Raw genomic sequence first — 14214 nt, forward strand, 5'->3', positions numbered from 1 at the left:
GTGTGCTGCTGGTTACTACTGCCCAAGTGCAGCACCCTGCACTTGTCAGTATTGAAACGCATCCTGTTTTTGTTAGCCCACCCCTGTAACCTATCCAAGTCTTGCTGCAGTCTTTCCCTCCCTACTAGCATGCTCACCTCACCCCAAATTTTGGTATCATCAGCAAATTTAAACAGCCAGCACTGGGAAACCATCCCTCTCTGCAACTTCTGTACCTTCTTTACGTAAGACATTAGCCTATGCCAGGTACTTCTATATAGGCTTCAGGCCAGGATTAGAAGTGGATAGAAATTCTGGCAGAGAAGTAAGAGTGACAATTCGTGGAGGTGAGAGAGTTCAAGATATTGAAGGAATGCTTCAAAGTTTCTGACCAAAGAGATGGATGAAAAGCTATTATGGGTGTGTGCTGATTCATTTATGTGAAATAGTCTCAATGATTGTTGTTGCATTTTCATATAGATGTTCATATAGATTTCTTTTGGCTTTAAGGTCTTGACTCCAGACTGTATGTGTCTCCTCACTTCATCCATTTCTAGTCATCATTTGAGCTTCTTAACTGTGGGTTTGCTTCAGTTTAAATCTGAGATTTTGGAAAACAGTAAATTCATTCTGTCCCTAGGAAATAGTTTTCTTTAAGTAAATCCCTGAAGGGTTTTATTGTCTCAAAATGCTAAAGGGAGATCATATGGTCTATTGGGTAAATACTATGATTTTTTGGGAAGGATTCCCAAATACCAGTCACCTGAGAGACTAGAAATGCTCTGACCTATGGAGAAGTCAAGCTTTTGCATGCAAAATGCTCAGATTTGCTTAAGAGAGCTTTGTTAATGTGTGAATGCAATGTGGGGGAGGGAAAAGGAACCCGGAGAGATCTATGACAAGGATCTCAGAGGTTTTTGAGGAGGTCAGATCTTGAAAGGGAGAAAGAGAAGATCAGGCAGGCTGGGAGATGGGATGGGGGATTAATTTCATATGTGCCAGTTGCTTGGGAGTCTAGGATGTGATTGGCAGCTCCAAATTAGAGCTCAGCTATTTTGGGTGGTGCTGCTACAGTGAAAGGCTTCACTTGTTTTATTTTTAAACATGGAAGATGATGAAAGAGAGCTGTCCTAGGCAGAAGGTAGGGTGGGGGATGCACCATATAAATCAGTGGTTCTCAACCATTTTAGACTTGACACACCCCTCGGCAAATGCCAGCTCTTAGCGTTCACTCTTTTTTTTTTTTAATTATAGAAAAATAATAGGGCAATTCTTCTGTTGCAAAGAACTCAGAAAGATCAAAATAGGTCAGAATGTTTTTAACACTAGAAATTGCGATGTGAAAATTTTGGGTTTATCTTTTGAATCATGGTTGTGCACCTAACAATGCTAACATTGTGCAGCATACTGCAGCACCTTTGAAAGTATCCCAAGATATCACAGGGTGTCATAGCACCCTGGTTGAAACTCACTGATGCAGACTAGCTGAATCGGAGATGAATAAGCTTTTGTAAGCAACAGCTCACTTCATAAGTGGCATCTGACAGGGTAAGCTGTTGCTCACAAAGCTAATGTATCTTTGATTCAGTTAGTTTATAAGGTGCATGAAAGAACTGATAAGGTCTGACACAATCCATCAAAGAGAGCAAAGGCCACAGTCAGTCTGTTATCTAATATCATCTCATTGCCTTTGGATCCAATGCAAAGTTGGGGTTGTGGAAGACTTGGGGTTTAACAAATCATAGGAGGAGTTGGTGATGATTGGTAAGGGCATATGTCAGAATGGTTTTTAGAGCTACGTTTTGAGTTTGATTTTCTATCAGTTCTCTTTGATGATAATTATGGGTAAAGAAGAAATAAGGAGTCTCCATCCTTGTCCCTTTGTGCCTATTAGATGAACCTCCATTTTGCGTTGTACAGCTAAGACCTAGGTATGATAAAACTGTCTTTATTCAAACCACTAAAACACATATATCTGCCCCCCCCCAAATGGCACACAGTCAGCAAGGATGTCAAAGTTGCTTACACCATGGAAGAAGAAAATTGCTATTTGGTAGAAAACGCCATGGAAGTGATTAAAAAACCTAATTGGGGGTGGCACAAAATTACAGAGGGATGTTCCTCATTTTCCACTCTTGAAAACAATCTTTTAGTGCAGTGAAGTGGATTCTTCCTCTTTTCTCTCCTCCATGCTTCTAATGTTGAAGTATTCTGTTCAATACAAAATGTTGATGGATAAGTCACAGTGGCAGTGAGGGAGAAGGAGGGAAGAGAGGAGAGCACTTTGTGAAAAAAGAACCCCCTCTAGCCTCTCTGGGAAAAAACTGCTTCAGTGTGAAGGGAAAAATGTAGGAAAAAATGCCATTTTGTTAGGCCCCAAATGATGATTTTAGAAGTCATGGGCTCTTCTTGGTCAGTCATGGCTGGCCATATCCAGTATTTTGAGTAATAAGGTATCTTTAAACTAGAGCCTTGAAACAAGTGCAGCTTTTCATCAAAGCTTTTCAAGGTAGGACCCTGGCACAAATCCTTGTTGACCATTCCTCTCTGCTGTCCACCAGCCATCCTCGCCTTCTTCAATGACTGCTATGATGTCTCCTTCATTGATATCCAGTTCATCCATGTTCTAAAAGGAGACACAATCGGGAGAGTAGAGATATGACTAGCATCAGTACTGGGACTCTCCTATACATTGTTTATGTTGTGTTGTGTTGTTTATCCTAATTCTAGTGGTCTTGTCGTTCAGTTGTACCCTTGGGTGTATCCTGACAAATGGCACGCTGATAATGAACTGAAACATCAGACAGTGAGAGTTTGTCTGGTTATAGTAAGGCCATCGACTTTCTCCCATCTCCTGAAGATCTCTAGGGCAGAACAAAACCACAAACACCGTCTATTCTTCTCTGGCTCTGACTATACCTTGTTTCATAAGAATACCTTTTGCCAGAAGGGATCCAACTGCAGTGGCATCCTGAACAACCAACCAACCAACCATGCTTCTTTGTCGCCTACAAGAGCTGCTAAATGAAACAGTACAAGGCTTAATCTCCAAGGGATATACAATTACTACATCCACTGATGCCAACTCAGCACAGATGTCTTAAGTTTCCTGCATAGTCCCTGATATTCAGCATTGGTGACTACATGTCTGTGTAATTATTATTCCTGAAATGAGACTCCCCTGTTCCCCTTCTACCCTCCCCAAGGAAATTGGAATAATAATAAGTCTGGCTAGCAGTTCATTCAGTGGGGCTGCCCTATTTTGTGTAGGAAAGGGCAACCATCTCAGTACTCAAGTGCCATAAAATATAAACAGTAATAACATAGGATATAGTAAATGTGTCAGTTAAATATGAATATATTGCTTGAGAGAGAGTTAGGGGAGGGGGAGAGACCTCAAAATAAATGGGAACTGAAGATTAAAGCTTCTTTCACTAGTGGGAAGACTCTTTAAGTGTGTCACACTTGTAACGCTGATCCTAGGTTAGGGCTCTTCCACCTTCAGGAAAGGAATTTAATAATCTGCCTTGGAGAAAATGTCATGAATGTGGACGTCCAGTAAACTGAGCCTAATGCAAGCCCTAAATCAGATGAGTAAAAATACTGTCATTAAAAAGCAGCTGAATCTCCTGTGCTGCAAAGAAAACCCCTCTTCAGCTCTGCTGACATAACCCAACTTTGCTGGGCCTTAGAATCTGACCAGTGTTTGCCTCTGAGGAAGCGTTTTTTAAGTGGCCTGTTTTCCAGGTGGTTTTTCTTGTCTCTTAACACAAACCCAAGGGCATTCAGTGATGTTCAAAACCAATACAAGGGAATATTTTCACACAGCTTGTAATTAAACTGCAGATCTCTTTGTCCACTATGTTGCTGAGGCCAAAAGTTTAGCAAGCTATAAAAAAAGGAGTGGACAGTTGTATGGAGAACACAAGTCCCACAGCTAATGTTAATTATGAAATTATCAACAGAGCATAAACTATTCTTTGACCACTGAGAATTAGGATAAAACCACGAGGAACAGATTAGTCTACAGTAGAGAAATGAGGAATTTCTTACAACTTTCCTTGTAGCATCTGACCTCTGTCCTAGAGAATATATTGCATAAAAATTGATGTTGTCTTAACCAATATAATGATTTCTTTTCTTCTGTGTTTCCTGTTTAGGAACATTAATGGCTAATGGCTTTAGCTCTCGCTCTGCTTGGAATTCTGGAAGTTAATAAAGTGGATAAGGTGAAGCTAATGTTATTTGCCTTATTTATAAAGCACTTTGAAAACTACAGATTGAAAGGTGGGTGGTTTTAGGCTAATTCACTAAAGCAGTTGTATACTGTACTGTCTGGACTGTGACTTTATTAATGATATATCAAACCTAATTATGTTTGATACCTGGAAGGGAATAATACACTCATTGAAGAGCAACACACTTCCTCACCACTGTCTTGAGGTTCAATGAGCAAGACATCCCAAGCTCCATGACATTTTCCCTGGGGACATTTGCTGGGATTGGCACTTGGGAGGAGCAATCAGCAGGTGGTGATAAGGGAAAATGTGAACTAGGGCTATGCACACACAGGTAGGGACTTCCATGGATTGTAATAGCTCAAACATTTGTGTGTGGTGTTTATTTTTTGTTGTGGATTTTTTTCCTTGTGGATCCATTTAATGGAACTAAATTATACAAATTCTTGGCATTTCCATCATGCCTGAACTGCTATAGCATGAGGAAACTACATCTCTCATTGTTTCAGCCCCATTAAAAAGGAATAATAGCCTCAGGCGGGTATTTAGGTGAAAAATGGATACAAATATTTGTACTGCATATGCTAGAACTTGCACACAAATCATAGCTGAGGCAGATGTCAGGTCAGGAGTCTGGAGCTAGCAATAGTTATGAACATAAAATCACTGTGACGTATTTTAAGACCCCTTTGTGACATGGGGATTGTGCCTTCCTTGCTATTGGGTAGAACTTAAAATGTTGCATCAATCTGTGTTTGGAGTAGGACTCCACAGATGCTTGGTAGAAGAGAGGAAGAAGTACAGAGTTCAGATTAGATTGGAAGTTTTGGCATATTGTTTGATTTGAAGATGGAGTGCATTTTGTAAATATGATCTACAGTCATTTTCCCCTTGGAAAATTTCACTTGCAGGGGAGACCTCCAAGGAAAATCTAAGTGGTGCAGAAAGGATGCCATTCTTTCTGAACTGGTGTTGAGTCAGTGTTGTCTGGGCTAGGGGCACACATTACACACAAACTGGTTTAAGTGATCAGAAACTGGTTTAAACCTGTAACAGAACAGATGTTTGGTGCACATAAACCAGTTTGAAAAGGGTTGAAACTGGTTTGAGATAAACCTGGTTGAATGTAGTATCAGACACTGTTTTGGGTCAAACTGTTTTATGCAATGCCTGTCCCAGACCCCTTTCTGGTTTAAGTGAAACCACACTCCTCCAGCATCCTGGCATGCTCTCTGAGCTGGGCAGGGTTCTCTGCTCCACAGCAGAGCTGGCCCTTCACCTCTGCGCCGTGGCTGGAGCTCGGCAGAGACTGCAGGTGACTACTTGGCTTCCCCCCTCTCCGCTAATCGGGGATCCCCGTCCCCTCTGTCTTGCACAGACACCTCTCAGCATTAGCTAGCAGACCACATGCTTGCTACAGTCTGTGCTGTGGCAGATGGGACAAAGGCAGAATCAACAGTTAGCTAGTAATGTCCCTCTGTTGTTTTCTTAATGGGGAAATAAACACTGAGTTAGGGGTGTTATCAATTCCCTGCTGGGCTGGTCAGGAGTGGGGGGAACCCCCCCTAAACAGTGTCCTGCCAGGGCCTGGCCACGGTCCCCTCAGTTCAGTATTATGGAAGGGAAGGGAGGGCTGCTGTAGTGCTCCCTGGCTTCTAGCCTGAGCCACTGCAGGCACATGCCTGCATTTCTTGGATCTCTGCAGTTACAAACCGATTCAGCCTAGCCAAGTTAGACTAACATGCAAAGATTTAATCAATTCAGGTTTTTTGAATGTCTGTCTGTAGCCACAGTGTCCAGCTTGCCATGGTGTATGATCATGAGCTAGAAGTAACGCTGTTTTAAAAGAAGCTGTAAAATGGGGAGCTGGGTGTCTATAAGATTTCATAGACATTAGGGCTGGAAGGGACCACGTAAGATCATCTGGTCCAGCCCCCTGCCCAAGGGGCAGGAAGTTGGCTAGGGTCAAAGAATCAAAGCAAGATAGGCATCCAAATGTTTCTTGAAAGTGTCCAGAGTAGGTGCTTGCACCACCTCTGGGTTGAGTCTATTCCAAGCCTTGGTGGCTTGGACAGTGAAGAAGTTTTTCCTTATGTCCAGCCTAAAACGATCTTGCAGGAGTTTGTGACCATTGGTCCTTGTCTTCTTCTGGTGAACAGGTATTCGCCCCGATCCTGATGCACACCCCTTATGTACTTACAGCCTGCCACCAAGTCACCCTTGAGCCTATGCTTCTCCAAGCTAAAGAGTCCCATAGCTCTCAGCTTCTCTTCATAAGACCTGTTCTTTTGCCCTCTGATCATGTGTGGGGCTCTTTTTTGGACTCTCTCAAGTTTCTCCACATCCTTTCTGAATTGTGGAGCCCAGAATTAGATGTAGTACTCCAGCTGCAGCCTCACTAAGGCTGAGTACAGAGGTACATAAGGATCTTGTGCTCCTTCTCAGTTAGTATTAGTTCCACTGTCCTGTCAGGATTCCAGTTAGTATATGTATGTTTTTGTATCATAGAATTATTTAGTCTGGAGAAGAGAAGACTTTTGGGGGGTGGAGAGTGAGGGAATCAGAGGGGGAGGGGATTTAATAAGGTCTTAAAGTACCTGAAGGGTGATTACCAGGGATTCTGGTTTTCTCTGATTTAAAAAAAAAAATCCCCAATTTTCAAATTTAAAAAAGTAACCCCAAATCCACATTTTTCATGATATATATAACAGTGTTTCATAGATTCATAGAAGCTGGGTCAGAAGGGACCTCAGCAGCTCATCGAGTCCAACCCCCTGCCTAAGCAAGAAGAGTGCTGGGGTCAGATGACCCCAGTTGGATGCCTATCCAGCCTTCTCTTAAAGACCCCAAGGTAGGGGAGAGCACCTCCTCTTTTGGAAGCCAATTCCAAATTTTGGCCACCCTTACTGTGCAGTTTTTCCTGATATCTATTTTAATCACAGAAAATGTGAATTTTGGGTTACTGTTTTTAATCCAAAAATTGAGGGGGTATTATGAAAGAAAACCAGGAACCCTGGTGATTACAAAGCTGATGATCAGGGGCTTTCCCTGATTGCCAGGGACAGGACTAGGAACAGTAGCTTCAAACTGCAGCAGGGGAAATTTAGGTTGGAGATTAGAAGGAACTTTCTGACTACAGGGGTAGTAAAGCACTGGAACAGGCTACCTCTCTACCTCTAGAAATTGTGGAATCCTCCATCTTTGGAAGTTTTCAAAAGCAGGTTGGCCAGACACTTGGCTGGGACAGTTTGGCCAGGGATGATTCTGCCTTCAGCAGGGGGCTGGGCTAGATTGACTATGTGAGGTCCCTTCCAGCCCTCCTTTCCTATGATCCTATAGCCTAAACTTCCTCTGTGATACCAGCTTGATGCAGTATTTTCCATCTGTTCCTGAGCTAAACTCCTATCAAAAGGTTTTTGGTGTGAATCCTATATGAATATCTATAGAGAGATCTATTGTCTTCAACTGAACTCTCTATGAGGGAAGAAGTCTGCAATAGCAGATACTGAGACGTGTCCTTAAATTACTTCTCTAAAGCTTTCATTGGGCCTTATCTTACACCCAAGTATTTTCCCATCACTTTAAATGTAAAAGGCTTCTGTGTGAATAAGTCTCTCCTGTCCCTTAAAAGAAACTAGTTGGGGTGGCTTGTGCCATGAACTGATAGTCAGGACTCTTGGCTGTCACCAGCTAACTGGATGAACTTGATCAAATAACTCTGCATGCATCTGTTTTCCCCATCTGTAAAATCCTCTATAAAATGAGGATAATACCTAGTTCCAATGGCTGTTGAGAATTAATGTTTTGAGTGTTTTTAAGATCTTTTGGTCAACAGAATTATTTTAAGCCCCAGTGCATTATGATGCATTTGTTCTTAAACCTTTGATTACCTGGGCTGTGTAGTCATAGAGCACTCTGTAGTTCTGTGATGATGTGGCTGCTGCATGTTCACCCACATTAATGGCTGCATAGACCCCATCTGTTTTCTCTGCTAAAAATAAATACAAAGAATCAGCCTCTGAAATGCAAGGCTTCACAAACACAAGGGTCTCTCTCTTCTGTACGCACAAGGACACATGTGCCTGGGAAAGCTGCCATGACCTCTTTAAGTAAAGTTATGCACAACAACTGTTGCAACTGATGAGATGACAATGCACTTGGTAGGCTCCTAGAACACTCAGAAACTAGCTTCAAGCAAGCGTTAAGAAAATATTTTACCTGCTAAAACACAGTCCTCAGACTTGTAAAGAAATGTTATAATAGAAGTTTGATTATGTGTTACTATAGGTGCAAACTTCTGGTGGATCAATGACTTTCCAAAGGGAAAAATAAAGCTACCACTTAAAATGTAATGCATTGATGGAAAAGTTCTGTGATCTTTGGTAATAATTTATATAGTGCCATGATAGTAATCTGTTACTGACTTGACCTTTCTGAATGATGTTGATCTAATCCAAACTGTCATAACTGACAACAAGAAAACATTCATTCAGTGTCGTTGCAACAAGTATAAATGCTCCACTGAGAGAGTGACATATTGGCTTTATCTGCACTGTCTGAGTTTTAGGAATATAGCTATAATTATATAGATAACCAGCAAAATTCTCTTAGTGCAGAGGCAGCTGTAGCAATACTAGAATGCCTATGCTAAAACCTATGCTAGTTTAGTATAGTATGTTGGTAAAAATAAAGAAAAAGAAATCCAATACAGTATAACTAGCATAGCTGTAGATCAAACCTAAGGAGAATTCCAAAAGGATTTGATTCTGCAGCACTAAATGAAAAATTTGTCCTCAGACCAGAATCTCCTATTAGGGCACTCTGTGCACAGAATTTAAGGTGTGGAGATTTTAAAGGCACAAAGCATTCACCTAACTTTGCTCTTGTTGAAATCAGTGATATCAACTAAAAACACAAGTCCCGTAAGCAAAAGCACAATAAAGATACAGAATTTTTAGAAACATGTCACAATTGTCAAGATGAATGTATTCACAAAATACATGTCATAGCTTTAGGAGTTTGTACACAGCTTTTAGAATATTAATTTATCCCTGGCTATGTAAAATAACTCATTTCTGGCTTTGTTTCTTGTAGCTTCTCTTCCTACGTCTGCAAGGGCCCCCTTTCTGCTGGGGGATGAAGGGGTTGCTCATGTAAATCTTCTGTGTACCAGGGGGATAATAAAGCAGGCAAGAACTTCTATAACCTCTATAAACTTTCCCAAAGTAAATCCTGGTGGGTTTAAGGCATTCCTTTTCCAAGGAGTGACATGAGCTCTCTGATGGGTATGAGAAAAAAATGGCTATGATTCTTCAGGTACCAAAGGATCTGAGTAGAAGATGACCCCCAGTAATTAAATTCTACATATGGAAAATTCATAAATTTGTTCTAATTTTCCAGGTATAGAAGTGAGCTGTTGGAAGTTGGCTTTGATTTGTCCCCTTCTTACTGCCACAACAGGGACAATAAATCTTGGAGGAAGGGGAGTTAAATGGCCCCTTTGCCTTCTACCTCCACAACTTTATCCCCCTCCCACCCCAAATGTTACACTCGCACCAGAAAGTGAGAAGTATATTTGAAAACACTGATGTGATAATTCGTAAATAGGCACAAGTCTATAGATACCTATAAACTAGTCTAGGATTGATGCATTTCACCTTTTAACATAGGTACTCCATAAACACACCTTCAAGCAGCACTTTTATACCTACTTGTATATAGTACAAACTATGCATGATATTAATCCAAAGCCAAAAGGGTCCCAGTAGAGTCAACAGCATTTCAAGCCAGGGTAACCCCATGGCTAGCACTGCTCAGTATGTGTGTGTATATTCCAGATACTCACACAAAGGACCATATGCTAATTAGTCCCCCTCATGACTGGAACCTTGGTGTTTTTGTAATGAGTCCGGGGATCCTCTAAAAATGTATATGCAGATGCGGCAAAGGGCAACCTGGTCCAGCTCCACCTCGTGGAGGGCCCGTGCTAATTAGAGGGGGGTGACAGAGGGATTCTGGGTGGACTATTTGGGGCCACATTTGGTGATGTCTGCCAGGCATTTAAGGATGGTAAAGAAACAGGAGTCACTGGAGATGAGTGTGAAAAGTGCAGCTCAGCTGAGTAAAGAGGAAGTTGAAATGTATGCCATCTAGTGGCTCACTGGGCATGCCTACACATGTGATTAATGTGCATGAATAAACTCTGGAGCTTATTGCAAGTACTACCCATGCAATAAGGCTATTTATTTTATAAGTACTACCCTGCTGAGGTGTTTTAGTTTTGTGTGCCCTAATAGGGGTGCATGTTTAGATGCCTAGATTTTTACTGTGCAGTTAATTAGTCAACGTGCAGTAAACGTTTCATAGAGACATGCGCACAGTGACTTGAAAAGGACGGCATTGAGGGGCACTAAGTGCAATGGGCACTATTATACATCTTATTCAGATGGGCTATACTAACCTATACTTGTGGCAAGTTCCTATCAGCATCTTGGCCTTTTGGCTAAGATTGAGTGATCAGCAGAAAGCCTGATCCAGTGCTTTCAGGGCAGAGTGTCAGGATGCCAGGAGTGGAGGAGGAAAACCTGAATCCCAAAACAATGGCAGTGGTGGCAGGAGGTCTGATATACTCCCCATCAACCCTAGCTCAACAAAGCCTTGGGTGGGATGATCTAATTGGGGCTGGTCCTGCTTTGAGCAGGGGATTGAACTAAATGACCTCCTTAGGCAGGGGTGGGCAAAATGCAGCCCGGGGGCTGGATGCAGCCCACTAGGCTATTCTATCCGGCCCACAGGGCCCCTAAAATCTTAGAAAATTAATATTAATCTGCCCTCGGCTGCCTGTCATGCGGCCCTCAATGGCTTGCCGAAACTCAGTAAGCGGCCCTTGCCCAAAATAATTGCCCACCCCTGTCCTAAGGTTCCTTCCAACCCTAATGTTCTATGATTCTATTAAATCAGACTGCTAGGGATCTTGATGGGCACTGAGGAGAAAGATAATGTAGCATGGGAAAAGGTGACAGCAGGGATGTGGCAAATACTTTGGTTATGCTCCAGAAGGATGCCGTCCTTTGCTGGAAAAGTGGCGGTAGTTAAGGCTGTGCTATTGCCAGTTATTCTATATATGGGAATTGTATTCCCACCGATGTGGTGGCAGGTAGCACCCCCCTTGGGGGCTGTCCAAGCCCCCAAGGTCTGGAACAGCCTGCCATTGGAGGTTGTTCAAGCACCTACATTGAACACCTTCAAGAGCAAATTGGACGCTTATCTTGCTGGGATCCTATGACCCCAGCTGACTTCCTGCCCTTTGGGCAGGGTGCTGGACTCAATGATCTTCCAAGACCCCTTCCAGCCCTGATGTCTATGAAGTACAGAAGGAAATATGTGTGTTCTTCTGGAATGCCAAAAGAGAAAGTTTGGCTAGAGCTGAACTGTACAAAGCAAGAAGGATGCAGGGGGGGAGAAGGGGGAGGGGATGGGAGCCACCGAGTTTGGGATTGTTCATCTGCATGAAATATGTAAGTATGATACATAAAGCGGTAATGGAAGGAGATGGGAAAGTAGTATGTTTTACCCAATTTCACACAGTTACAATTTTGAGGAATTGGGGAGTATCTCAGACCTCTTTGAAGAGTCCATGGGTGTGGCAACTGCTGATTTACTATATGAGGATGCAAGGTTTCATACAGAGGTATAAAATAGGGAAGGTAGGACTGGAGGAAGAAATTGATGAAAAGAGGTAAGGGGAGAGACAGGATGATGCCAGTGGAAAACTTCACAGAAAGGACAAGCGAAGAAGGTGTAGAAAGCAGTGGTGGGTAAACAACTAAAGGGGACCACGCTGACCTAGTGTGGATGGTTGTAAGAAATACGTTGCCAGTGAGAGGTGCAACACAGATGGGCATCTAAATGAGCTGTCAAGCCCTAAGGGAGAGATTTGGGGAAGAAGAAATAGTGGGATGTGTTTTGGGAGTGCACATTAGTGGTGCTGGCTCCTACCCTGGGGGTCTTTAAGATGAGGCTTGACAATCACCTTGCTGGGGGTTGTTTGACCCCGGTACTCTTTCCTGCCATGCTGGGGGTCGGACTTGATGATCTGCTCAGGTCCCTTCCAACCCTACAAACTATGAAACATATGTAAAAATAGATGTGGGAAAGGGTCGGTCCTTTCTGAGTGTCACCAAAATAAACCTGTCATTAGCACGGGAGATGGTACTATTTGGACTCGTACCAAACGGACCAGAGGATCTGTTATTAAGGACTTTATTAGCATGTGTTCAAACTACTTTATAGAAAGTAAGAAACCTCTGGGTATTTAAGGGATTGGCTTTCACTGAAAGTGTGTGCCTGAGCTGGGCTGTGCGAACTGAAATACTACATCAATTGGGACAAGGAAGATATCAGAGAGGAAGAGGCAGAGGAGAAGTGGAGGAAAAAGGACTGGACACACTTGTTTCACCAAACCAACAGAGACGACTGAGAGGGGCAGAGAGTTTCAGGTGGTTACTGAGGTAACAGTTTTTCCGTGGGTTTCTGTAAGAAGAAACGGACTTCTGTAAGGGCTTCTTTTTTGTGGGAAGTAGATGCATGTTGCTTCAGGGTTTAATGTAGTTGTATGTTTTTGATATGTAGTTGTTTTTGCAATATGAAGTCTTGGTAAAACAAGGGTGTTCAATATGTGAAGCTTTGTATGTGTAGGATGATAAGTGTGTGTTTAATACAATTTTGTAAATTAAAAAAAAGGTTTCTATTGGTATGTTTGCCCAATATGAACTATCTGTTTTATAGCCATGGTTAGTGTTGGCTGTATTTAATCAGCTTCATAGTTGGTTTCCATTACTGAGCATGTGCTGCTATTGACAGTAATTTAATAGACAATGTTTTTAATGAGGTTTTCTTGAATGTGAATGTAGGATAAGGACTTTTCATGGGGAAGCTTTATTGGGGGAACCTCATCAATAAAACAGAATTGTTTCATTTTTTGAAGGGCTTGTTTCTCCGAAGAAATAAATGTGTGTATTTAAATATAAGCACACTTATGTTTTTCATGCAGTTACTCGCTGCAAAGCACAGCTCATTTAGCTGTTTCTGCTCTTGCCCTTGTGTGTTGCAGTGTGGGGTGGGGGATTTGTACCCCCTGGTTCTTTGTGCTGGCCATCTCAAAGAGTCTTTCCTCGTCATTTCTGGGAGAACTTGTGGGGAATTGTGAAAAGTCTTTAGAGGACTATCCAAATGCAGGCAATTCAGCCTGTTTCTTCATTGCAAAGAATGTATGTTATAGCCAGAGCTAGAGCAGAGTCTGGGTTCTTATCTCTATCCTCAGGCTTAAAACACCTCCAGACCCAAGTCAGAGGTTTTTCTGTATTGATGATGAAGTGCAGATTTAGCTAAAATCCAGGTTAGAGGTTGTGTTAACTGCACAGTGAAGAAAGACTCGAGGTAAAATGTTGCTGTAGAAAAGGGCAATTTGTGATCTCCATGGAAGGTAATACATTGTAATAATAATAAACTACCTGGTAGTCTTTGCTTTAACCTGCTGACTGGTGTGAATGATAAGCTGCCTTATTTTTGCTAGAATTTTACCTTGCGTTATTCACCTCATGCCAGCTGGCCCAGGCAGCAATGAGCAGAAGAAGAACTGAGATGAGAGCATGTAGCAGACCATGTGGAGAGCACACAGCAACAATTCAGAAAGGGTTAATGAAAGGGTTAATCACCTTCTCAGCTCTAAATAAGGAGCTGGTTAGAAACAGTTGCTAAAAAAACTACTGCAGCCTAGGCAGAATGAGGCCACAAGTGGAGGCTGCCTTGCTGCAGGCTTGGAGAAATAAAGGAGGAGTAATGTGGTGCGAGAGGCTGATCAACAGGGAAGGTAGAAACTGGTTCAAGGAGGCAGAAAGGGATCAAAACAGCAGACCATAACTGTTTAACACAGAGGCCCTGAGCTTGTTAGAAATATTATTAAAAATGCATTATCAATAGCAGATTTAGAAAAAAA

The 14214-nt window shown here is 42.3% G+C and overlaps 1 protein-coding gene across 2 annotated transcripts in view; it reads right to left on the bottom strand.

The window, feature by feature from the left end:
- Positions 1 to 1249: 1249 nt before the first annotated feature.
- Positions 1250 to 14214, bottom strand: part of PSTPIP1 (proline-serine-threonine phosphatase interacting protein 1) — a 95892-nt gene continuing 82927 nt past the window's right edge. The window contains exons 14-15 of one of the 2 annotated variants that reach the window (XM_019533356.1): positions 8108 to 8205; positions 1250 to 2605 (exon numbers count right to left, since the gene is read on the bottom strand). In XM_019533356.1, coding sequence (XP_019388901.1) covers positions 2474 to 2605; positions 8108 to 8205 — 230 coding nt within the window. In that variant the 3' untranslated portion in view covers positions 1250 to 2473. Of the gene's footprint in view, positions 2606 to 8107; positions 8209 to 14214 lie in introns of both variants that reach the window. The other variant, XM_019533355.1, reaches the window with a different exon arrangement.

The sequence above is a fragment of the Crocodylus porosus genome, unplaced genomic scaffold (genome assembly GCF_001723895.1).
Source record: "Crocodylus porosus isolate Cpor-Errol unplaced genomic scaffold, CroPor_comp1, whole genome shotgun sequence".
Lineage (NCBI taxonomy): Eukaryota > Metazoa > Chordata > Crocodylia > Crocodylidae > Crocodylus > Crocodylus porosus.